Source organism: Triticum aestivum, chromosome 7B (assembly GCF_018294505.1).
Source record: "Triticum aestivum cultivar Chinese Spring chromosome 7B, IWGSC CS RefSeq v2.1, whole genome shotgun sequence".
In the NCBI taxonomy this organism is placed as follows: domain Eukaryota; kingdom Viridiplantae; phylum Streptophyta; class Magnoliopsida; order Poales; family Poaceae; genus Triticum; species Triticum aestivum.
This window is the reverse complement of record NC_057813.1, coordinates 455083479-455109482: the sequence shown is the minus strand read 5'-3', so window position 1 is coordinate 455109482 and position 26004 is coordinate 455083479. Positions and strand designations below refer to the sequence as shown.

General features: G+C 45.1%; 2 protein-coding genes across 2 annotated transcripts; both read right to left on the bottom strand.

The window, feature by feature from the left end:
• Nucleotides 1-9987: 9987 nt before the first annotated feature.
• Nucleotides 9988-12868, bottom strand: LOC123161590 (protein BUNDLE SHEATH DEFECTIVE 2, chloroplastic). Its single transcript, XM_044579393.1, has 4 exons — nucleotides 12613-12868; nucleotides 12238-12325; nucleotides 10316-10412; nucleotides 9988-10221 (listed from the first exon to the last, which is right to left on the bottom strand). Exons 1-4 carry the CDS (start codon nucleotides 12739-12741, stop codon nucleotides 10134-10136), a joined length of 402 nt encoding a protein of 133 aa, XP_044435328.1. The 5' UTR covers nucleotides 12742-12868; the 3' UTR covers nucleotides 9988-10133.
• Nucleotides 12869-20689: 7821 nt separating this feature from the next.
• On the bottom strand, nucleotides 20690-25801 carry LOC123160704 (serine/arginine repetitive matrix protein 1). Its single transcript, XM_044578547.1, has 3 exons — nucleotides 25251-25801; nucleotides 21595-21946; nucleotides 20690-21511 (listed from the first exon to the last, which is right to left on the bottom strand). The coding sequence occupies exons 1-3, from the start codon at nucleotides 25693-25695 to the stop codon at nucleotides 20857-20859; spliced, it is 1452 nt and encodes a 483-aa protein (XP_044434482.1). The 5' UTR covers nucleotides 25696-25801; the 3' UTR covers nucleotides 20690-20856.
• Between the last annotated feature and the right edge of the window lie 203 nt (nucleotides 25802-26004).

Below are 26004 nucleotides of genomic sequence, written 5' to 3'. Positions count from 1 at the left end.
AGTTAATAATGATAAGTGCAACTTGTTTGTAGCACTGCCGTTTAGGTCATATTGGTGTAAAGCGCATGAAGAAACTCCATACTGATGGGCTTTTGGAATCACTTGATTATGAATCAGTTGATGCTTGCGAACCATGCCTCATGGACAAGATGACTAAGACTCTGTTCTTCAGAACAATGAAGCGAGCAATAGATTTGTTGGAAATCATACATACTGATGTATGTGGTCCGATGAATATTAAGGCTCGCGACAGGTATCATTATTTTCTGATCTTCACAGATGATTTGAGCAGATATGAGTATATCTACTTGATGAAACATAAGTCTGAAACATTTGAAAGGTTCAACGAATTTCAGAGTGAAGTGAAAAATCATCGTAACAAGAAAATAAAGTTTCTACGATCTGATCGTAGAGAAGAGTATTTGAGTTACGAGTTTGGCCTTCAGTTAAAAACAATGTGAAATAGTTTCACTACTCATGCCACCTAGAACACCACAATGTTATGGTGTGTCCGAACATCGTAATCGTACTTTATTGGATATGGTGCGATCTATGATGTTTCTTGCTGATTTACCATTGTCGTTTTGGGGTTATGCATTAGAGACAGCTGCATTCACGTTTAAAATAGGGCATCATCTAAATCCGTTGAGACGACACCGCATGAACTATGGTTTAGCAGTAAACCTAAGTTGTTGTTTCTTAAAGTTTGGAGTTGCGATGCTTATATGAAAAAGGGTTTTTCAACTTGATAAGCTCGAACCCAAATCGGAGAAGTGCGTCTTCATAGAATACCCAAAGGAAATTGTTGGGTACACCTTCTATCACAGATCCGAAGGCAAATTTGTTGCTGATAATAGATCCTTTCTAGAGAAGGAGTTTTTCTCGAAAGAAGTGAGTGGGAGGAAAGTAGAGCTTGATAAGGTAATTTGTACCTTCTCCCGAATTGAAAATAGTTCATCACTGAAATCAGTTCCAGTGATTCCTACACCAATTAGTGAGGAAGCTAATGATGATGATCATGAAACTTCAGATCAAGTTACTACAGAACCTCGTAGGTCTTCCAAAGTACGGTCCGCACCAGTGTGGTACGGTAATCCTGTTCTAAAAGTCATGTTACTAGACCATGATAAACCTACGAACTATGAGGAAGCGATGATGAGCCCAGATTCCGCGAAATGGCTTAAGGCCATAAAATCTGAGATATGATCCATGTATGAAAACAAAGTATGGACTTTGATTGACTTGCTCGATGATCAGCAAGCCATGTTAAATAAATGGATCTTCAAGAGGAAGACGGACACTGATAGTAGTGTTACTATCCACTAAGCTCGACTTGTTGCAAAAGGTTTTTCAACAAGTTCAAGGGGTTGAATACGATGAGATTTTCTCACTCGTATCGATGCTTAAGTCTGTCTGAATCATGTTAGCAATTGCCACATTTTATGAAATCTGGCAAATGGATGTCAAAACTGCATTCCTTCATGGATTTACTAAAGAAGAGTTGTATATGATACAACCAAAAGGTTTTGTCAATCCTAAAGGTGCTAACAAAATGTGCAAGCTCCAGCGATCCATCTATGGACTGGTGCAAGCATCTCAGAGTTGGAATATACGCTTTGATAAATTGATCAAAGCATATAGTTTTATATGGACTTACGATGAAGTCTGTATTTACAATAAAGTGAGTGGGAGCACTACAGCCTTTCTGATTAGTATATGTGAGTGACATATTGTTGATCAGAAATGATGTAGAATTTTTCTGCAAAGCATAAAGGAGTATTTTAAAGGAGTTCTTTAAAAAGAAAAGACCTCAGTAAAAGCTACTTACATATTGAGCATCAAGATCTATTGAGATAGATCAAGACGCTTGATAAGATTTTCAATGAGTACATACCTTGGCAAGATTTTGAAATAGTTCAAAATGGAACAGTCAAAGAAAGAGTTCTTGCCTGTGTTGCAAAGGTATTGAGTAAGACTCAAATCCCGACCACAGCAGAAAATAGAAAGAGAATGAAAAGTCATTCCCTATGCCTCAGTCATAGGTTCTATAAAGTATGCTATGTACCAGACCTATTGTATACCTTGCTCTGAATTTGGCAAGGGAGTACAATAGTGATCTAGGAGTAGATCACTGGACATTGGTCAAGAATATCCTTAGTAAGGACTAAGGAGATGTTTCTCGATTATGGAGGTGATAAAAGAGTTTATTGTAAAAGTTACATCAGTGCAAACTTTTACACTGATCCAGATGACTCTAAGTCTCAACCTGAATACATATTAAAAGTGGGAGCAATTAGCTAGAGTAGCTCCGTGCAGAGCATTGTGGACATAAAATATTTGCAAAATACATACGGCTCTGAAGGTGACAGACCCGTTGACTAAGCTTCTCTCACGAGCAAAACATGATCACACCTTAGTACTCTTTGGGTGATAATCACATAGCGATGTGAACTAGATTATTGACTCTAGTAAACCCTTTGGGTGTTGGTCACATGATGATGTGAACTATGGGTGTTAATCATATACAGATATGAATATTGGTGTTAAATCACATGGTGATGTGAACTAGATTATTAACTCTAGTGCAAGTGGGAGACTGAAGGAAATATGCCCTAGAGGTAATAATAAAGTTATTATTTATTTCCTTATTTCATGATAAATGTTTATTATTCATGCTAGAATTGTATTAACCGGAAACATAATACATGTGTGAATACATAGACAAACATAGTGTCACTAGTATGCCTCTACTTGACTAGCTCGTTTATCAGAGATGGTTATGTTTCCTAGCCATAGACAAAAGAGTTGTCATTTGATTAACGGGGTCACATCATTAGGAGAATGATGTGATTGACTTGACCCATTCCGTTAGCCTAGCACTTGATCGTTTAGTATTCTGCTATTGCTTCCTTCATGACTTATACATGTTCCTGTAACTATGAGAATTGTGTAACTCCCGTTTACCGGAGGAACACTTTGGGTACTACCAAACGTCACAACGTAACTGGGTGATTATAAAGGAGTACTACAGGTGTCTCCAAAGGTACATGTTGAGTTAGCATAATTTAAGATTAGGTTTTGTCACTCCGATTGTTGGAGAGGTATCTCTGGGCCCTCTCGGTAATGCTCATCACCTAAGCCTTGCAAGCATGTAACTAATGAGTTAGTTATGAGATGAAGTATTACAGAACAAGTAAAGAGACTTGTCGGTAACGAGATTGAACTAGGTATTGGATACCGACGATCGAATCTCGGACAAGTAACATACCGATGACAAAGGGAACAACGTATGTTGTTATGCGGTTTGACCGATAAAGATCTTCGTAGAATATGTAGGAACCAATATGGGCATCCAGGTCCCACTATTGGTTATTGACCAGAGATGTGTCTCAGTCATGTCTACATCATTCTCGAACCGTAGGGTCCGCACGCTTAAGGTTTCGATGACAGTTATATTATGAGTTTATGTATTTTGATGTACCGAAGGTTGTTCGGAGTCCCGGATATGATTACGGACATGACGAGGAGTCTCGAAATGGTCGAGACATAAAGATTGATATATTGGACGGATATATTTTGACACCGGAAAGGTTCCGGAGAAGTTTGGAGCCCCGGGAGGTTACCGGAACCCCCCGGGAGGTATATGGGCCTTATTGGGCCCATGTAGGAGGAAGAAAGAAGGAGCAAGGGAAGGGGGCGCGCCCCCCCAAGCCCAATCCGAATTGGGGAGGGGGGCCGGCCCCCCCTTTCCTTTCTCCTTCCCTCTCTTCCTATTACTACTACTAGTACTACTTCCTAATACTAGTACTCTTTCCTTCCCCCTCCAAATAAGATAAGGAAAAGAGAGGGAAACCTACTTGGAGTAGGTTTCCCCCTCCTCATGGCGCGCCCCCCCTAGGGCCGGCCACCTCCTCCCTCCCTCCTTTATATACGGGGGTAGGGGGGCACCCTAGAACACACAAGTTGATCATTGATCGTTCCTTAGCCGTGTGCGGTGCCCCCCTCCACGATATTACACCTCGGTCATATTGTAGCGGTGCTTAGGCGAAGCCCTGCAACAAGAGAACATCAAGATTGTCACCACGCCGTCGTGCTGACGGAACTCCTCCTCGGCGCCTCTGCTGGATCGGAGATCGAGGGTGCGTCATCGAGCTGTACGTGTGTCAAGAACTCGGAGGTGCCGGAGTAGCGGTACTTGGATCGGTTGAACCGGAGGACGTACGACTACTTCCTCTACGTTGCGTCAACGCTTCCGCTTCGGTCTACGAGGGTACGTAGACAACACTCTCCCCTCGTTGCTATATCATCACCATGATCTTGCGTGTGCGTAGGAAAAATTTTGAAATTACTACGTTCCCCAACAAGCCACAAGCCAAACTTGAGCGCCTCTTTGCCTAGAGAGAAAAACCTAGTCCTTTTGCCACCAAATGTGAGATGAGAGAAGTGTGTGAGAACCCATCGAGTGTTATGCACTTTGTCCTTGTGTGCAAGGATGGGGAACCAAAAACTAACACCTTTCATGATCTACCTTTAGTGTTATCTTCTCTTTTGCAGGAATTCCAAGATGTTTTCCCCGATGAGCTACCTCCGGGACTACCTCCTCTACGAGGCATTGAGCATCGAATCGACCTCATCCCCGGAGCACCCCTACCAAACAAAGCTCCATACCGCGTCAACCCCGAAGAAACTAAGGAGATCCAACGGCAAGTACAACAACTAATCAACAACGGTCATGTACGTGAAAGCTTAAGCCCTTGTGACGTTCCCGTTATACTTGTGCCCAAGCAAGATGGTAGTTTTCGCATGTGCTCCGATTGTAGACCCATCAATGCTATTACCGTTCGTTATAGGCATCCCATTCCTCGCTTAGATGATATGCTTGATGAACTTAGCGGTGCCACCATTTTCTCAAAAATTGATCTTAAAAGTGGTTTTTATCAAATCCGCATACAAGAAGGTGATGAATGGAAAACCGCTTTCAAAACCAAATTTGGCTTGTACGAGTGGCTGGTTATGCCTATGGGTTTATCGGAAGCTCCTGGAACTTTCATGTGTCTTATGCATTTTGTGCTTCGGCCTTATATTGGAGTGATTATTGTGGTTTACTTTGATGATATTCTTGTGTTTAGCAAATCCATGAAAGAGCATCTAAAGCATGTTAGGGATGTTTTGCAAACGCTTCGCAAGGAACGTCTTTATGCCAACATGAAAAAGTGCACATTTGGAGTTGACAAGTTGGTTTTCTTTGGTTTTGTTGTCTCTTCCAAGGGTGTCCATGTTGATGAATCAAAAATTGAAGCAATTAAAATTTGGCCCCAACCCACCAATTTTCAACAAGTGCATAGCTTTCTTGGCCTTGCGGGTTTTTATCGTCGCTTTGTGAAAGGCTTTAGCACTATTGCCGCTCCTTTGCATGCCTTGAGTACGAAGAATGCTCCTTTTGTTTGGGGATCTTTGCAATCTGCCGCTTTTGATGAGCTCAAGTCTTTGCTTACTCATGCTCCGATTCTCGATTTGCCCAACTTTTACAAAACTTTTGAGGTTCATTGCGATGCAAGTGGTACCGGAATTGGCGGAGTTTTGATGCAAGAAAAATGAGCCATTGCATACTTTAGTGAAAAACTCTCTGGTGCTCAACTTAACTATCCCATTTATGACAAAGAATTGTATGCTTTAGTGCATGTGCTACATGTTTGGGAACATTATCTTAGACCTCATGAGTTTGTCATCCATACCGATCATGAAATGCTTAAGTACTTAAAAGGCCAAACTAAATTAAACAAGTGTCATGCCAAATGGAGTGAATTCATTGAATCTTTCCCCTATGTGATCAACTACATTAAGGGTAAGGAAAATGTAGTTGCGGATGCACTTTCACGCATATGCACTCTTGTCACTAAACTTGAGTTGAATGTTATTGGCTTTGAGCACAATTAAAGACTTGTATGCTGACGATCCATCTTTTGCTACTCCTTATGCTAAGTGTTTGACGCATACATCTTGGGAACAATATTACATCAAGGATGATTATCTTATGAGAGCTAACAAACTTTGCATTCCCAAGTCTTCTCTTTGTTTTCTCCTTTTTCAAGAGGCTCATGGAGGCGGACTCATGGGACACTTTGCACGCAACAAGACATTCGCCACGCTCTCCAAGAACTACTTTTGGCCCAAGATGTTCCGCGACGTCTCACGCTTCACCAACCGATGCTCTACATGTCGCAAAGCTAAGTCTAAAGCTCAATCCCATGGTCTTTACATGCCTCTTCCTATTCCTTATCAACCTTGGGAAGACATTATTATGGATTTTGTACTTGGTTTGCCTAGAACTCAAAATGGAAAGGATTCCGTGTTTGTTGTTGTGGGCCGATTTTCTAAGATGGCACAATTCATTCCTTGCAACAAGATAGACGATGCTTCACACGTTGCAAATCTCTTTTGTAGGGAAGTCCTGCGACTCCATGGAGTACCAAAGACAATCATCTCCGATCGTGACGTCAAGTTCTTGAGTTACTTCTGGAAGACGCTCTGCGCCAAGCTCGGAATCAAGCTCTTGTTCTCGTCGGCATGTCATCCTCAAACCGACGGCCAAACGGAGGTGACGAACCGTACGCTCTCCACTCTACTTCGCGTGTTGATCAAGAAGAACATCAAGGAGTGGGAGGAGTGTCTACCCATCACCGAGTACGCCTACAATCGTGCAAGACATTTGACGACCGGCAAGTCCCCCTTCGAGGTCGTCTACGGCTTCAACCCATTGTCCCCATTGGACATTCTACCTCTTCCACTACAAGAACACACCAACATGGATGCGAGTGCACGAGCAAGCTACATCAAGAATACGCATGAGGATACAAGGCACACCATCGAGCGCCAAGTACAACGACTCGCGACCAAGCTCAACATCAACAAGCAACCCATGATATTCAACATTGGAGATCTCGTGTGGCTACACCTTCGCAAGGACCGCTTCCCCAACGAACGCAAGTCCAAACTTCTACCTCGAGCCGATGGACCCTTCAAGGTGCTAGCACACTACAACAACAACGCTTACAAGATCGATCTCCCACGCGACATCTTCAACGTCACCGATCTCTCCTCGTACCATGGTGATGAGGATTTAGATCTGAGGTCAGATCTTTCCCAAGGGAGGGGAGATGATGCGGAGCATCCTTTGGTCATCCTTATGGATCTACCATCACCTCACCAAGCACTAAGAGGACCCATGACAAGAGCACGAGCAAGAGCTCTCGAGGCCGAGGTGACTTCTCTCCTTAGTGATATCTCATATGATCCTCAGGAGACATGGCTACTACCTAAGTCTGGAATGTTGTGCATGATTAGGTACCAAGAGGACCCTCCCGAGGATGCACATGAAGATGGTCAAGCCACAAAGTCCATGGAAGAAGAGAACCAACGGAAGAAGGCAAGGACAGCTTCCAGGCACCGGACATCCGGCCATGGCCTCGGACATCCGGCCCCTGGAGATCTACCCCTCAGCCACGGGTATGCAGCAGAAGCTACAGGGCCCGGACATCCGACGTCCAGCCCGGACATCCGGCCCTCCACACCGGAAATCCGGCCACCAGCCCGGACATCCGGACACGCCGTCCAGGGAGCACAGAAAGCTGCCCCGACAGCCCGGACATTCGGCCGTCACCCCGGACATCCGGCTCCTCCCGAAGCCCCGGACATCCGGCCCCGTCCATCCAGAGAGCAGCAAGGCCAACTCCACCATCCCAGACATCCGGCCCGACAGCCCGGACATCCGGCCCCTCGTGAGCGCCCGAACATCCGGCCCCCTCCTGCCTGCGTGCAGCGCATCCGGGCCGAAGCCCATGTATCCCTTCGTCCCTTAGACTATATATACTCCATCTCCACCTACATTTTAGGGTTAGCTTTGGTTTAGCTCATTTGAGATAGAGCATTGCTCATCTGTACGGATCTACTCCTCGTGAGGGACCGCACCTCTTCGGAGAAGATCCACCCGGATTCAAGACCTCCATTCGGAGAAGACAATCAAGACCTCCTCACGAAGAAGAACGGTTACCCTTGTATCGTCCCTTGTTGACTTTGGATCTCGTGTTACTTTGTGCCTCGATGATCTAGCACTTGTGTGATCATATTCGTGTCGGTTGAATGTTTTCTCTTGTGTTCCCTCATGATTTCCCTCGTTTCCTTCCGCGCGTTCTTCGTGTTCCTCGTAGGGATCCTCTCCAAAAGTGAAAGATCGGCCCCTAGGGTTCCGCCCTACATCAGTGTGGCTCATAGGAGCCGCACCAGAGCGAGACAAAATTAACAAGAAAATTGTTTAAAAATTAATAGCAAAAAGATGGGAAAACATTAAATGTTGTACGATCATCAAGTTCCAATTCAAAGATCAACAACGGAAAATCGAATTTTGATATCCGGCCACATAAGCCGTAGTGGAGATAACCCACTGTGCAAGGGCGGGCCAACAATGGAAATTGTTCATATAATTATTATTTATTCAATTTTCATTTCAAGGTGGCCCTGGCACCCGGGCACCCCTTGCTCTGCCACTGCACGTAAGCCTCTGAAGACCAAGTATATTTTTTTTAGAAAAGGAGGATGACCCCGGTCACTGCATCTGGGCGATGCATACAACCACTTTATTAATTATTCTCATAAGACCTTACAAAATCAATACAACAGTAAGACTAAAGCCGCCATCTAAGCAACAAATTGTCGCTACACCTATTTGATGAAGGGGCGCAGATAGCCTGAGCCTAATACCAAACCGACATCACAGTCAAGCCTCATCTAAGACTTAAGACCCCAACCTAGCCACCTGCCGGGTCTGAGGCACACACTAGTCCGGCGTGCTCTCAGAGGCCGCCACCGCTTCATCTTCAGAACTGTACTGATGCATCAACCTTGCTCGGTCCCGCTATCGTCGACGCCACCACGGCGCCCAACAGCACCTCCTCCCTGCGCGCAAACAACTGAACGCGTCGCAGTCACCATTGATACACCTCAACGCCATGCTGCCAAGTATCACCAGCCGACACAGCTTGAAGTCCTTGGAGGATCTGTCGTGCGTAGCACCTACCGACCAGGCATGACCAAGCGTAGCACCTGTCGGTCAGGCATGACTTGACATCTCCACCGAAGCTCCGTGCAAGACGAAGCCGCTCCACCTCCTGCCTCTGACTTCTAGTGCTGCTCCACAAACGATGCTCCCAAGAGAGAAACGACACCGCAGTATCGCCATCGTCCAATCTGGAACACCATATCCTAGGGTTTCCCCCGAAGCAGCACGAGTGGGTCGACAGTAGTTACACGGCGATGCCTTCATCAAGGTAAGGGCGCAGAACGCCGCCATCGCCTGCCGTCGGCTCGGTTTTCACCGGCAACCATGTCTCCCCAACTCGCGGCCGGGACTAGATGATGGATCTCGAGATCCGATCACCAAGCCTCTGGCAGGCCACCGCCGACGAAGAAGATGACCACCACCACTGGCTACACCGGACAAAACAGATCTGCCATGGGTGCCGCCAAGCAGTCCACCAGGCCCTCGGCGCCGCTGTCGATCTAAAGCCAGATGACATGCCGCCGAAGACCGCATCGCGCCGCCGCCCGATCCAGGCCAGCTGCCGCAGCAGCCGCCCGTGGCCCGAGGCAGGGCCGACCGTCGCCGCCGTCGTAGCCAACGTTGTCGCTTCTAGATCGGCCGCACCTCCATGCATGTTGGGGTCCCACCACCCCTGAGACGCGGGAGGGAGGAAGAGCCCCCGCCACCGTCGTCGGCCTCCGGGCGCAAGTCGGCAGCGGCGGGAGGACCGGAGGAGGATGGGCTAGGCCCCGGCGGCGGCTAGGGTTGGGGAGCCCAAGTCACCCGAGCGGGGGGGAGACCAAGTTTAATGCCATTAAATTTCGTTTGCACAACACAAATCGTGGGTTTCCAAGGTGGGTTTGACGTCAGATATGAATATTTTCTGCGAGGAGCCTTAGTGACATACTTTGTCACAAATAAAAAAATATGCAATTATTAAATGCAATAAATGTTCTAAGGGACACATTCCTTGGAGGGGATATAAGTAAAAATGTTACAGATCTCCCAAAATTTGTCAAACACAACATAAGCAAAAAAAAATAACAACATAAGCATTTCATTCGGAAGTGTCATCGGCAGTGCTCATAAATCCACCCAAGAAGCCAGCGCCATTGCAGCTCCCACATAGAATTTCACGCTTTCCTCTGCCATGTTTTAAATGAACCGACAGAAAACATTGAAAAGTTAGATAATTTAATCCTAATAGAGTATTGTCAGTTAGAACAAGACTTATTTTACCTGCAAAGCCAGCATAATCCTCCAGCTTTGAATCGGCCACCGAAATGGTCTTCCAAATTCTCCCCACCTCCCTTGCATTGGGTGCATGCGATTGCGCCTGCCATTTGCCATAAGATTGTTACAACCGATTGGAATGAGCTCCCGTGGCATCGATGCACAGAAAACTGATCACGAGAAGAACTCCACCAAAATGCAATGAAGACTCTCAGATCCACTTGAAACATTGTTACACACTGATCGATACGGCATTCAATTTGCACCAAGACCGAACTAATCTTGCATAGCTGAGCTTTAAACATGCTAAAAGTGCAGGGAGACATAAATTGCTTCAGAATAGATACATTTTACCAAGAAGTGGTGTACTAAAGTAAAATCCACATTATTGCACTTCCAAGGTTTAACAAGTCGGTTCAGAGAATGATCAAATCATCAAACAACTCACACGTATACTGTATGCATTTGTTGGTAAAATATACTCCCACTGTAAAGAAATATAAGACCTTTTAGATCACTAGAATTAAGCCATTGTAGTACATAGCTATAATAAGTGCTCAGGTAAAATATGATACTACAAAATTCTCGCTTCAGAAGCATGGAACTGGGTCACAGAGCACAAAGATTGCTTGCTAACCACAGTTCACATATCCATTGGTAAAAGAGTTTAATTTTGTGAGGAAAACAGATTAAAGAGTGATAATAAAAGATTTTCGAGTGTTGTGAGAACACCATATATCAAACATATGATCACTCTTTATATAACAACGGAGGAAAACCCAACAGTGAAAGGGTCCAAACCCTACCACTTCGGTTTCAGCACTCACTTGTGGAACAAGGAGCTTCATGGAGTTGTTGTTTTTTTGAGCCAAACCTGTGAGAATTTCTTCTCACAGCATATTCTTATAGATTTTGTGGTTTACGCAAACAGTACAATAAAACGAAACAGAAGAAAGCAAAGAAAATACAGCAGTGTCAAGAGGCACAAGGAGTACCCATTGCCGTCTAGTGTGTGTACTATCTAAAGGCTTGAGCCGAGTCAGTGAACTGGCTATATTTTTTCTTCTTTGCCTTGTGAACCACCCAATTCAGCTCCTCTTTGAATTTCTTCCCGCAAGAATACAGGATTGGCTCAAGCCGTGTGAAGATGAAGTGATTCCTGGTGTTCCAAATGGCCCAGGAGATCAGAATAACAATCTCTAAGAACAGAAAAAAAGACACCTGAAGATGATTTTTAAGCTGACTGAGCTGCTCTTGGATGGTGCCAGCCATGCACCGGCATCCAAGTTGGGCATAAGTGTCTCCAGCAGACTTGAGCAACATGGCAGTGGAAGAACAGGTGATCTCTAGTTTCAAGCACCCTTATACCAGACATGACACGAGTGTAATTAGGGATGAAGAAATGTTTTTCTCTGAAGTTAGTAACTCTCTGGTGTTCAACCTATTGTGTATGAGAAGCCAGTAAAAGATTTTGTGTCTGAGTGGGCAACAAGCACTCCAAAGCCGCTTACTTAATAGCAGGAATAACCTGCACATCTCCCAAAATGAACTGGTATGCCTTAGAGACCTTGTATGACAGAGCACCAGTTGGAAACTGCCACACATCCTATGCGTTGAGCTATTTGGACGAGTACTCGACACTAGAGATCTTGTACCCTATGCATCCACATTTCGACATAAACTATCCCACCGAATCGAAATTAGTAGTTTAGTGCTACTAATCTTATCACCATTTCAAATATTTCTTACCATACATACTGGTTGTTCCAGATTGCTTTATATGATACTCCCTCCGTTCCAAAATAGATGACCCAACTTTGTATTAAAGTTAGTATAAAGTTGAGTCATCTATTTTGGAACGGAGGGAGTAGTTATGGGTTGGGTACCTTGTAGTTTAAACTTTAAACAGAAGAAGACGGCTGGCTTACCGTTCCCTTCGCAGGCAGTGCAAACAAGACTGTATGCCTTCTTTTTGGTAGCTTCGGGCTTCTTTTCGTCCTGGTCCTTTGCTGCTGCCTGTGTGGATGGAAAGATTTCAGAATTGAGGTACAATGTTACCATGGAGTAAATTACTGATTCTTTGCGTGGTATTGGTATAGCTCTACAGACTAGGCATGTTAATCATGGAGTAAACTACTAGTACAACGTAGCTGCAAGAAACAACAGAGGCACCGCACCACAAGTCTAGGTGGAACTCATGGTTATGCACCCCCAGTTCAACGGACAGAAAAGTAATTCAAGAATACCGGTAGCCAGTAGCAGCATAGGGAGGGAGGAGAGACGGGAAAGGCGGTGCTACAGACCTTGGCCTTGAGGGAATGGAGCCTGGAGCAGCGAGAGATGGGGCGGAGGAAGAGAACGGGAGGAGGCGAGGTTCTAAGGGCGGCCGGAGGGGAGGTAACGGTGGCCGTGAGGCCGGAGGTGGCCGCCATTCGAGAACGGCGTGTGCGAGGGAGGGAGCTGAGAGTTTGGAGAGTCGAGATGGGCGGCCAACAAGATAGAGGAGACGAGGCCAATCCACCGCGATAAGGGAGGTGCAGGAGCAAACGGATGGTTGAAGACTTGGCCAAACGGGCCGGCCCGGCACGGCACGGCACGGCCTGTGCTAATCGTGCCTGGCCCGGCACGGCCCGCCATGGCACGTTTAATAGCCGGGCCATGCCGGGCCGGCCCACGGGCGCTGCTCCTTAGCCCAGGCACGGCCTGATAGTAAACGGGCCGGCCCGATGGCCCGTTTAGCACGCTGGGCTGCACATTTTCAGCCTGCTGGGCTGGTTTTTAGGCCTGTTGGGCTGTATTTTAGGTATATATATATATAAAAAAATCAAAAAAATATAAAAAAAAATTAAACGGGCCGTGCCGTGCCGGCCCGCGTGCCCAGGCTCCAGGCCCAGGCACGGCCCAAGGCGTGCCGCGTGCCGGGCACGGCCCGTTTAACCCGTGCCGTGCCTGGCCCATGGCGGGCCGTGCCGGCGTGCTCGCGGGCCGGCCTGTTTAGCCCGGCCCGTTTGGCCAGCTATATGGTTGATGATGGGCACTTTTGGAGTGAAGCTTTGCAGGAGCGACCAGGGCCCAAGGGAAGGGCAGGCGAGAGATATTTGTGTTGGACATAGCACTTGTCCAAGTAAACAGCGAGTTACACCCGGCGTATTGATGGATTTTACGGGGAAACGCCACTGTAAACTGAAAAGCTTTCGCAACTCATTTGTTAGTGTAAACTTTCTATTCATGGACGGTCGCGAACATGCGAGTGCCGTCCACTTGCATCTCCAACGGACGGTAGGCGAAGATATTAAGGATTGTAAAAATATATGAAATGGCGATTCTGTGAGAAGCTAGGAAGGGGGGCGATTATGGGAAAATCACCCCAAAAAACTGGGCCTAAAGGTTGGGAGTGGCTTTGCCATTTAATTCATCGTCATGCAACTTCGAGGTATCATCTAAACACGTGGATATTTGTGAAAATAAATACAGTCCGGATTTGAAATTGTATTACTCGAACCTTAGTGATAAGGATTAAGCATAGCAAAATCATAGCAACGTCAATTTCAAAACATAGATGACACTAGGCATCAAGCCCTAACAAATCTGATAATTATTACATAATGCATTTTATCCAATTCACATCCATCTACTTAGTTGGTGGGCATGATAATCTATAGTCTCAAAATTACTATACAATGTAAGGCCGTCTTGAATTTAAAGCCTAACTTTGACCATTCAATTTCTATAACACCGTTTGGAGCTTCATATTAAGTTTAATACCGAGGAACTGGAATTGTGTGTGGTCAATACCAACCATTTGGATGGCGATCAAATTGGAAATTAGTCGTTGGCCCAATTTCATGGACAATTAGGAGCACCCCAACCTAATAAAGAGACTCATATATATGAATCCTTTGGAATCACCCTCCTCGTGTTTTTCCTCACTAGACGTCCAACATGCCGCTTCTACTGATCACCTTGCTACTCACATCCATCGACCATACTGCTTTCCGTTCTACCTATCGCCATGCTCCTTCAGCTTTCCTGTTGCCAACGCCACCATCACTTCACCAAGCTAACACCACCCCCTTCGAGGCACCGCCTCTTCATCTTTCTGTTGTCACCACCATCTCCTTGTCCACTCTTCGAATCCTCTTCCTATTAGCGGCACCATCATGTTGGTTGGCCACTACCGAATAATATTAATAAAGTTGATCGTCCGATAAACACTAATATGGAACTTTTTATCTTTCCTCGCTCATGTTGTTTCGTTGTTGCGTGTCATATTCTGATGTTTAGGAACAAGAGGTGTCGGGTTCTCTTTCGGATAGGCCCTGATAGGAGAAGAAAGGTTGAGGTTACCTTTTCCTCCAAATGGCTCACAGGTTGCATTTGCTCTCAATCGGTAACCTCCTTTGAATCCTTCGTTTACACCCTCTCTATTGGCATTGGCATTGGCTCGAGAGTAAGGACCTTATTGGCTCAAATGAGAAGAAAGGATTGTTCTATTACTAATTGATGACCTCGGGGGGTTACTCATCTTCTCCAATACATATATTGACTCGCATGTTGGTAGGATAGCGGGGGAGGAGGAAAAAGAAGTAGAGTTAGGTTTTGTTCTTGTGTGTAGGCTCTCGATCGGTTTGTCTGCTCATTGACAACGTATGTTTCTTATCCAATTGCTTCTTCTGAAAATGTGGCGTCGATTAAAATTTTGTATTCTCCCTTCAAGGCTCCTCATGTTGCTACCAATAGAAATTTTTTAGGCCTTGCTCATACAATCCTTGGGACTACTATTGAACATTACAACATGGTTTCGTGAACACGTCCAGTCTTACCTTGCTACTTGGCAGTTCAAAGTCTAAAGCCAGTCATTAAGACACATCCGGATCCTGGTGGAGATGGTTCGATCGCTAACAAAGACAACGGGTTGCGGGCAGGAGGTGAAGGTCAAAATAAGAGAGAAGTGTGTCTACCCAGTAAGGAAGCAGATAAAAAGGTGTTGTCATCTACCTTGACTATACCTGCCCATGGGAAACCCAATCCTACCCGACCCGACCCGGTCTTGCCCACGGGCCGGCCCTGGGCCTAAGATCTAGGGTCGATGGTCGGGTTGGGTCGGGCTTGGGATCGTCATATTTATGATTTAGGGAGCCGACATCGAGGTGCCAAACCTTCCCGTCGATGTGGACTCTTGGGGAAGATCAGCCTGTTATCTCTAGAGTAACTTTTATCCGTTGAGCGATGGCCCTTCCACTCAGCACCGTCGGATCACTAAGGCCGACTTTCGTCTCTGCTTGACGCGTGAGTCTTGCAGTCAAGCTCCCTTCTGCCTTTGCACTCGAGGACCAATGTTCGTCTAGCCCGAGGAAACCTTTGCACGCCTCCATTACCTTTTGGGAGGCCTACGCCCCGAGGAAGAACATGTTGGGGAATGTAGTAATTTCAAAAAAAATCCTACGCACACGCAACATCATGGTGATGCATAGCAACGAGAGGGAGAGTGTATATTCATACCCTTGAAGATCGCTAAGCGGAAGCGTTTATCAACGCGGTTGATGTAGTCGTACGTCTTCACGATTCGACCGATCCAAGTACCGAACGCACGGCACCTCCGATTTCTGCACACGTTCAGCTCGATGACGTCCTCGCCTTCTTGATCCAGCAAGACGGGCGAAGTAGTAGATGAGTTCCGGCAGCACGACGGCGTGGTGACGGTGTTGGTGAAGAATAATCTCCACAGGGCTTCGCCTAAGCACTACGGAAACTATGATGGAGGATAAACTAGAGGGGACGGGGTTGCCGGCACACAGCTTGGTGTTTCTTGATGTGTCTTTGGTGCTTGCCCTGCCCCTCTATTTATATGTTGAGCCCTCGGGTCGAAACTTGGAGCAAAAGCCTCCTCAAAGTCGGTTTTGCCCGAAAGGCAAGAGTCCCACTCAGACTCCAGGACCAAACGCCACAATCCTTGGCGTCTGGCCCAGACGCCAGGGTCTCCGGCATTTGGCCCCCTGGCCTCCGCAAAACTCCTTTTGCACCGACTTATAGCCCCGTGGGCCTGACCCCTTGGCCTAACCATATCATCCAATATATGAATCTTTACCTCCGGACCATTCCGGAGCTCCTCGTCATGTCCGTGATCTCATCTGGGACTCCGAACAACATTCAGTCACCAACATACATAACTCATATAATACTATATCGTCAACGAATGTTAAGCGTGCGGACCCTACGGGTTCGAGAACTATGTAGACATGACCGAGACACCTCTCTGATCAATAACCAATAACGGAACCTGGATGCCCATATTGGCTCCTACATATTCTATAAAGATCTCTGTCGGTCGAACCGCATAACAACATACGTTGTTCCCTTTGTCATCGGTATGTTATTTGCCCGAGATTCGATCGTCGATATCTCAATACCTAGTTTAATCTCGTTACTGGCAAGTCTCTTTACTCGTTCCGTAATGCATCATCCCGCAACTAACTCATTAGTTACATTGCTTGCAAGGCATATAGTGATGTGCATTGCCGAGAGGGCCCAGAGATACCTCTCCGACAATCGGAGTGACAAATCCTAATCTTGATCTACACCAACTCAACAAGTACCATTGGAGACACCTGTAGAGCACCTTTATAATCACCCAGTTACGTTGTGACGTTTGGTAGCACACAAAGTGTTCCTCCGGTAATCGGGAGTTGCATAGTCTCATAGTCATAGGAACATGTATAAGTCATGAAGAAAGCAATAACAATATACTAAACGATCAAGTGCTAAGCTAACGGAATGGGTCAAGTCAATCACATCATTCTCCTAATGATGTGATCCCATTAATCAAATGACAACTCATGTCTATGGCTAGGAAACTTAACCATCTTTGATTCAACGAGCTAGTCAAGTAGATGCATACTAGTGACACTATGTTTGTCTATGTATTCACACATGTATTATGTTTCCGGTTAATACAATTCTAGCATGAATAATAAACATATATCATGAAATAAGGAAATAAATAATAACTTTATTATTGCCTCTAGGGCATATTTCCTCCAGAACATACATTCTGGCGATTTGTATCCAAAGACTAACTTAAATTGCATCCAAAAAAATTGGATTATGAGTACAGAGTCGCAAAGCATAATTTTGCATTGGATTAAGTATTCCAATTTTGAAAATATGAGTAAAGGATCTATGGATGAAGATACAAAAAAGTTGATTTCCAATCATAACTAAATCTTCTTAAAATAAGGAATAAGGAAGTCAGATAGCTAAAAAACGATAGTTTTGGTTTACTAGAATCGTCTGCATATTGTTTCAGCTCGGTGGAAACCCAATTTTTTTCCTCGGGATCTCTTGAATGAAATTAGGGAACGAAGTAAGTAGATTAGATGGATTTAGATAGAATTTCTATCTCCTACTCTATAAGGATCATCTAGAAAGCGAAGAGCTTTGGTTCCATTCAAATAGAAAAGCTGACATAGATGTTAAGTGGTGACAATATCCATAAAGGAGCCAAATGAAATCAAAATGTCATGTTCGGTTTTGAATTAGAGACGTTGGGTTGGGAATTATGCCTAGATCCCGTGTAAATGGAAATTTCATTGATAAGACCTCCTCAATTGTAGCCAATATTTTATTGCGAATAATTCCGACAACCTCAGGAGAAAAAAAGGCATTTACTTATTATAGAGATGGTGTGATTTGACTCGTGCGAAATTATAGAAGATCCCCTTTAAGATCAAACAATTCCATCGAATTGAGTATGACTGTATGTGTGATAACATCTACTATACTAGGAATATCAATTAACCCCATTCTTGCAATTGCTTAGGATACCCTCTTTTAGCTGCTAGGTCTATTTCTTAGTTCAAGATCCCTCTTACTAACTGGAATAAAAGAATTAGTAGATCTGTTCCGCCCAAAATGGGAATGGGCACTAGGGTTATGAACTTATAATCATGGGATCGACTCGATCATCAGATTATAAGTTCATTCCATACCGAACCAGCCCGTGCACAGTTATGCTATTGAAAATTCGTTCCTCTAGCAGTTCTGGTTTGAGCATTCCGTTCCCTTTTTCAAACTCCACTTCTTTTCATATAGCAATCCCTGATCAAAGAGAGAACAATATCCATTTCAAAACATTTCTAACATATTCCTTAGTTCGAACCGACGAAGTAATGTCACTTGACTATTATCAACCTGACTGCAATCGGTGGGAAAAAAGATCAAAACTGATTATTGATAAAAAAAAATAGGGTTTGAAACTTAGGTAATTGATTTCTTCTACTTAGACCCAAGAATAAATTGGATCGATTTTTGATAAACCGAATTCAGTTAAGGTAGGGGAAATTCAGATAGCAATTTCTGAGCCGTATGAGGTAGGAAACTCTCAAGTACGGCAATCCTAATGTGGGAGGTTTTGGTCACGGGGACGCAGAAATCGTGCTTCAGGATCCATTACGTGTCCAAGGCCTTTTGTTCTTCTTCGCATCCGTTATTTTCGCACAAGTTTTTGGTTCTCAAAAAGAAACAGCTTGAAAAGGTTCAATTGTACGAAATGAATTTCTAGGTCCAGGATTTCTTACCATCAAGTTGGTAAAAAGCCTCAATTTATTGGCAGTTGGTAGAATTATCTATGATCTATTTTGGAAATCTTTTTTTGTTTAGACTGTTTTTTGTTTATGAGATGTCTGGAATTCCTTATTTATATCCCATGCAAAAAAAGAGAATCCAAGGCAAAGGCGAGAACAATAAAATTAAAATTTCTTCCTTTTCGGAGGGATTGCAGGTCTTGGGCGATTTAGTTTGACAAAAGGGGAAGGGGAAGAAAATTCTATGAACCTTTCCTTTTTTCGTTAAGTTCAAGTCTGACGAGAGTGATATTCTACAACTAACAACTCATTTATTTTGAAACCGACCCACTTCCTATCTAGGATTTTATTTACTAGTCCTTTATATTACAACGTGTCTTTTCTTCATGTTCCCAATTCACTACTAAGCAAGTTCTAACAAATTGACTATTTGTGTGATAAATTCTTTGAGTTAACTTGCTGTTTTCATGAGAAATAAAATTGACAGGTCGAATTTGGAGATTATTTTCTTCTTGCAAGAGATCCTGCGGGAAAAGTGTTGCTAAATTTCAGGGTAGGGGCGCGGCCCGAGGCCCAAAAGCCTGGCGGGCTTTTCCACTCATAGATCAGGCTTGGGCCTAAAATGTAGGCCCAACGACCGGGTCAAGCCAGGCCCAGACCTAGGTTTTCTGCTACGGCCTTTGTTAGGCCCGGCCCGGCCCGACGTATGGCCAAGTATAATTTTGACGTCTCGAGGCGTCGGAAATGAAAACCGAAGTTGCGAGCATAAATAGGAGTACACTGGACATGAATTCTTATTATGGAACATTGTCTTTTCCAAGAAAAAACCCCTACTACGCCTTTTTGTTTCCCCCTCCAATTGCCCTAGCCACCTTCTTAACAAGCCCTCAAGCCTCCTTTCCGCCACCTTCCTCATAGAAGCTTATGTGTTGACCCCAAAGGCCGAATTCAATGGTACAAAAGACTTTATAAGGATCGTCGGTTGTCGACGCAACCACCCATTCTTCCCCATCGCCCATCCTCATCCTTGAAGTTCATATATATGACCCTTCCCAGTAGTCTTGAACCAAACAGGGAGAGATAGTGTATAATACCCGAGAACGCAACTAAGATTAATTTCTTGGAAGCTAAGATAATCATATAAAGATGATGATTATTTCAACGATTAGAGGCTCTAGGTCCTGTGATTTGACTAGTGGTTGCGGTGGTAAAAGGCACACTTAGCATTAGTGCAGTTTTAATAATGAAACTACCACGCAAGAGAAATGATACTCCCTCCGTCCCGAAATATAAAATGTTTCTTTTATCAAAAAAGTCATACATTTTGGGGCGGAGGGAGTATATGTGAACACTTTGCTTACAATTCGTCCTATGTGCAACATTATTTGTGAATTATGTGCAAAATGAATTGATACACCTGGTGTAACCAGCACAAGATATACACATTCGTAACACAAATCGAAGCGTATGGCGACCCGTCTCCCGTTACCAGTGCAACGTCCTAAATAGGCCTTGGTGAACCAGAACTTGTGTTTCTTCCAGCTCTGCCGATGATGACTTTTTCAATGATGTTTCGGGCCATCGTGCAATGTAGTGGGTTCCACTGAAAGCTCATATTGTCGTGATGGCGGAACCCCTCTGGTTATACCCACAACTCCAAGACCACAAGGGCCGACCAACAGCTACCAGAGCATGTACTCCACCCGACCAGGCTTGAGGGTATAATAACCCAACCGAGAAGCAACCCAAAAGAACCAAATAATCAGATCGGCTTTGACATAACAACCCAGTTGCTCACTGAACCAAAATAATACCACCATCCAATGTATAGTGGACTTGTTCATTTCAGAACATTGCAAATGTCATCACAGTTGAGGAAACAGTACGGGTAGTTTAATATTACAGGCTAGACCTGCACCGTCTTAACTAGATTTTTCTTTCCAGAGCATCAGTTCCAAGGATGAACTAGTACCGACCATCATCCCTACCATGAAGAGCAGCACGCCGATCATCTCGACCCTCGCCAGGGTATGGATCACCTCCTGGCCTGTAAACGCGGCCACGCCCACGTCCACGCCCACGCCCAGCATCCAACCGCCCTCGGCCTACATATGAACCAGCATACTCTAGGTCTGGTCGACCTCTGCCCAAGAAAGCGCCCTTCATTGGTCTGTTACCTGCAGGAGATCTGCTTCTGTCCCGCATATCACTCCCCCAGCTCCCCTGAGGAGATCGGCTCCTGTCAAGATACAACCCACCATGTGGACGCTCCCTCTGCTTGTACTCCGCAGCAGACCACTCAAACTTCACAGGGTCACGCAACTCACGTTCACCACGGAAACCCCTTTCCCTCTGCAACGGATCTGGAAATCGTCCTACACGTTCTGGAGGCGATCTAGCTGGATAACTTCTAGGATCACCCACACCCCAATCACGGGGTGCTGGCTTGTACCTGGCCATTTCTCTTGGAGGGGCACGATCACCTGGTGGACCAAGCGGCCTTGCAGGCACTCGTGGAGGAGAGTCAAAGTAACCCCTGTGAGGACTGCGACTAGACTCATAGCGGTGTTTGTTGCAGTTGTTACAGTGACTTCTTCGAGCAAAGTTGAGGTTTCCACAACTGAAATAAAAAGCAATGAAAACATTAAGTCAAGGCAAGCAAGGTTAAGTGCAGTAATTACGATAAGCTGAAAAACAATATACCTCGGATTCTGGCATATCCAATCACCTTCTCTTGGTGAAAGATTTGGATCATTCCTGTGAACATATTCTCCATCAATTAGAATGAACTCCTTGCCAGGACCATTATAGCCCCCCCTCCCATGCGACCTGCCTCCTCTTCCATATGGTGGAGAAACATCTCGGAACCTTGCACCTCCTCTGCCAGCCCCTTCATATCCCCTACCACCCCCTTCATATCCCCTACCACCCCTTGCATATCCTCTACCATTCCCTTCATAGCCATGGGTGTAACGTGGACCAATAGCGTCATCAAAGTTGCTGCTTTCTAATCTGCGTTGGCGCGGAGGTGATGGTCCAGCATGCATGCCATATCCTGCAAAGAAAGTGACAGCAATTCCAAATAAACATTAGAAGACACGAAACATGAATAGTCAGCAAAGAAGTGCTTACTCCAGCCACATGGGGTTGAAACAGGCAAACCCCATCTGGAGAACCACTTCCAACAAAATTACTCTCCACATACCGAATGAGGTAGTAATTGCAAAGGCCAACGTTTCTTAAGAAAGCTCTGAGAAGGAAATACCGTTGAAACTGCTGCTCAACCCGAAACACAACTATCTGTTCATGACTACACATTCAGATATTGAAATCAGATTCTGCTAAGAAAAGCTTATTTCCATGTGAGCCAGTAACAGCCCCATAACTTCATGCAAAGTCAGGAACTCTCAACCATTCATCATGCCAATGCATATGCGCCAAGCAGTACAGAGCAGCAGTTCGCCAATGGTATCTTGGGAAGTAACACAGGGGTTTCTCTTCCAAGACCCTCCATATAAGGCTAGTCACCTTGTTGGGCATTATTTAGCTAATCCTCCATTTAAAGTTAAAGAAAAGTTCCTACATGAAGAAGGCATAAGCAACAGGCAGTAGGAATCCTATGTTACTTCCTACCATATGTTGTCTTCCTGCAAAGGCTACCAAGTTGTCTGTCTGCTTCAATCTTCTCTTTACCATCAAACAAACTCGCAATCTTACTAGCACATAGGGTCTTGGACAATGAAATATCAGTTGTCCATATCAAAAAGTAGACAATTCAGTATCCAAACATCATGCAGATGCCTAATGCCGAAGTCCCTGTACCGATTGATGATATCAACTGCTGCACTCGCTGATGGACTCTATGCTGGTATTCGCAGCGCACTTTCCTTAATCGAATCTCCAACAAATTGTTGGGGAAACGGTCAAAAGAACATCATGATGCTACTCCCAAAATGCATCCCATGACCTAACTCATTGTAAAGTTATCAGAATTACCAAATACTCAAAATGGAGTTGGTCAGGTTGCAACAAGACACAACTCAGATTCATGTTAACTCCAAAACCTCAGGCAGTGCCAAAACACTGACCACTGCTTCCTCGACACTACCTCGAGTTCAACACGACTCTCCTTGTCTCAAAAGCTCAAATGGAGCACTTGGTCAGGTCCAACAATTGATCGTGGCAAGATGTGACTCCTCATATTCATATCAATGGATGATCCCTAATGCTGAAGTCCCTGTACCAATTGGTGATATCAACTGCTGCACTTGCTGATGTACTTTATTCCGGTATCTGCAGCGCATTTTTCTCAACCAAATCTCCATCAACTTATTGAAAAGATGGTCAGACGAACGCCATGATGCTAATTCCAAAATGTAGCTCATGACTTAACTCATTGTGAAGTTATCAGAATTGCCAAATACTCAAAAATGGAGGAGTTGGTCAGGTTGTATTGATGCAACAAGACACAACTCAGATTCATATTAAAGGAATTCCTAGGTATCCACGTGTCATGTTAATTTCAACAAGACTTGTAGCTCTCGGACAAGTATGTAACCACAGCTGCATCAATACAATTCAGGTCCGCAGCCCTTCCTTGTTTGCCACTTATCACAACTCCAACCTTGTCAGGGTTCACCAATTGCACAGCAACTGAGTTGTTATGGCATCCACATTAAATGCCAAAAAGGGTAAACCAACAAGCAGACATTGCCATAAGAAGCGTCAATACTAAGATCCTGTCTCCTATGCAGCCAAGTTGAAAACTGTTACAGTAGAACAGCCAATTCCATACTTCATTTGATACTTAGAGGGGGTTGCAGTGCTTGGCCATAACACTGAATATCCAAGCCAGTAAAGAATTAGATAATATCTACAAACTACAATCGCTTGAAAGTCAAAACAAATCAGGAGATTTTGCACTTCCATCATGCATTATGTTCCTACATATAGTGGTTTAATGCTGAAACTAAATATTCCTACATCGTATATAGGAATTTGAACTAGTCACGTCAAAAGAGAAGGCAGAGTTGAAATTGACAAGTTACTAAAAATCAATCTTGCCATAGACATCAGACATGGTAAAGAAAAAATGGATAGAATCACATGCAAAATTATGAATGATCATAGACATTATATACAAAAGCCAGAGCAAATGCTGGCAACAAAGAATAAACCTCTTAACATATTTGACGGAACTTCCTAAAAAATACTCTCTGCATGGTGAAAATTTCATGTAATCAAAGACCAAATGTTCAAATCTGAAGCCCACTAATGCAATTCTATACTTATGTAAGTCTGAAAAGAGAAGCAGATCAAACCATAACTAAAGGGCTTAAGGAATCAAGGCATCCATTAAGAGAAATCAAGTAATGCAACATTAAATAAAAGCAAACCAAACAGTATGTATAGGGGTTCTCAAGGTAAGGTACACATGGCACCCAAGTCACTCAAAAAAGGAATCATAACTGATGTGAAAAACACAATTTACCATGGAAAAATGCCTGCACCAAGCTCAAGATGAAAATTTTATGGAGAATGAGATCATATTCATAGTTATCATGTTAGCTGTTTCACTCAGATGACCTTTTATAAATAGAGATATACATCATTTACAAATGTTCTCTAGGTGTAGATCCTCTGATAGGTGAATTCTGATTAACATTAGCAAGAAAGGGACCACAGCAGTAGCGTACATGTCAGATATAGCACCAATCACAGATTTTGCCAAGAGAACTTACGTCAGAAATTTGTGCTTATGCAAACTATACATAGAAAAACTACTCCCTCCGTCTTATATTAGTTGTCACTGAAATGGATGTACCTAGACATATTTCAGTGCTAGATACATCCATTTGCACGACAACTAATATGGGATGGAGGGAGTAAAATCTACAGCAACTTTGACTGCAAATAATTAAGCGAAAGTGTATCTGACCATCACATAAAACTGGTTATGATTATGCAGATGCAGATTTGGCATAACCTGAGGCGTATGTCAACAGAAGTTATTCGATTTACCAAGATTCTTTTCCAAACATGTTCAAAGCCTTGATCAACCTTTTAATCAAAACAACCCAAACAGATAAACAAGGCAAATACCTCACATATATCGCCATATATACAATCGAAGGATTACCAATTATCAGCTGAAGACAAGGAATCGTCCATCATGATATACACGTTGAATTATCTAACGACCAAACGGATCAACAAGGCACACAGACTGCATCTTGAATCATCTAACGACCGAACGGAACATACAACATCCAAGAATAACATAGCAGCTTAAGGGGCCAGAAGAATCCAAAAGAAACAGATCTAGAGAAAGTTGGGTGATTCGAGGATTTTCAACCGACCTTGCGGCTCGTCGTAGAATCGTGGGGGCCGAGGCTGGTAACCGGGTGGGCTGAAGCGGCGGCGCTGGGGGGGCGGGGGGCTGCCAGGGCGGCGCCTCGCAGGGGGCGGCGGCGACCGGCGTCTCTCCCTGATCCGGGGGTCCGGCGACGACAACTCGCGACGGCGACGCGGGAGCGAGGACCCGCGGCGGCGACCCTGGGCGTCGCCGACGGGGGAGGGGGGCGAACGGGCAGGGGACGGGGACGGGGAGGACGCGCCGTTATCCTGCGGCGGCGGCGGCGGCGAAGGCCTGACGACTAGGCTGCTGAGGGGCGCGCGCGCAGGCTGAGGCGGCGGCGGCGCGGGCTCTTCGGGCTCGGCATCCTGCCCCGAGGCGCTCCGCTGCGGGGAGGACTCGTAGTCCTCGTCGTCGTCAGGGTCGTCTCCTCTGCCGCGCGGCCGCATCTCGCCGGACGTGTCGTTGCGGTGTGCGGCGCCTCTAGGGTTTGGAGTTCGGAGGGGGAGGAGAGAGGTTGCGGGTAAAACAAGTTTGCGACGACCGTAGGAGAGGGGTCAAGCCGTCAAGGACTCGAGGGGGGAGGTGCGAGCGGACTGGAGATCTCGTCCAATGTGGTTTTCAGTGGCGTGCCGCGTCCACCGTTGGATGAGGGGTGTTGTGAGGGTCTTCACGATACGGTTGATTCTGGCCATTGATATGTGTGTAAGCTTGTCTCAAAGATGCTAGCAAATCGCCTCAAAGGAGATAATGTCGGA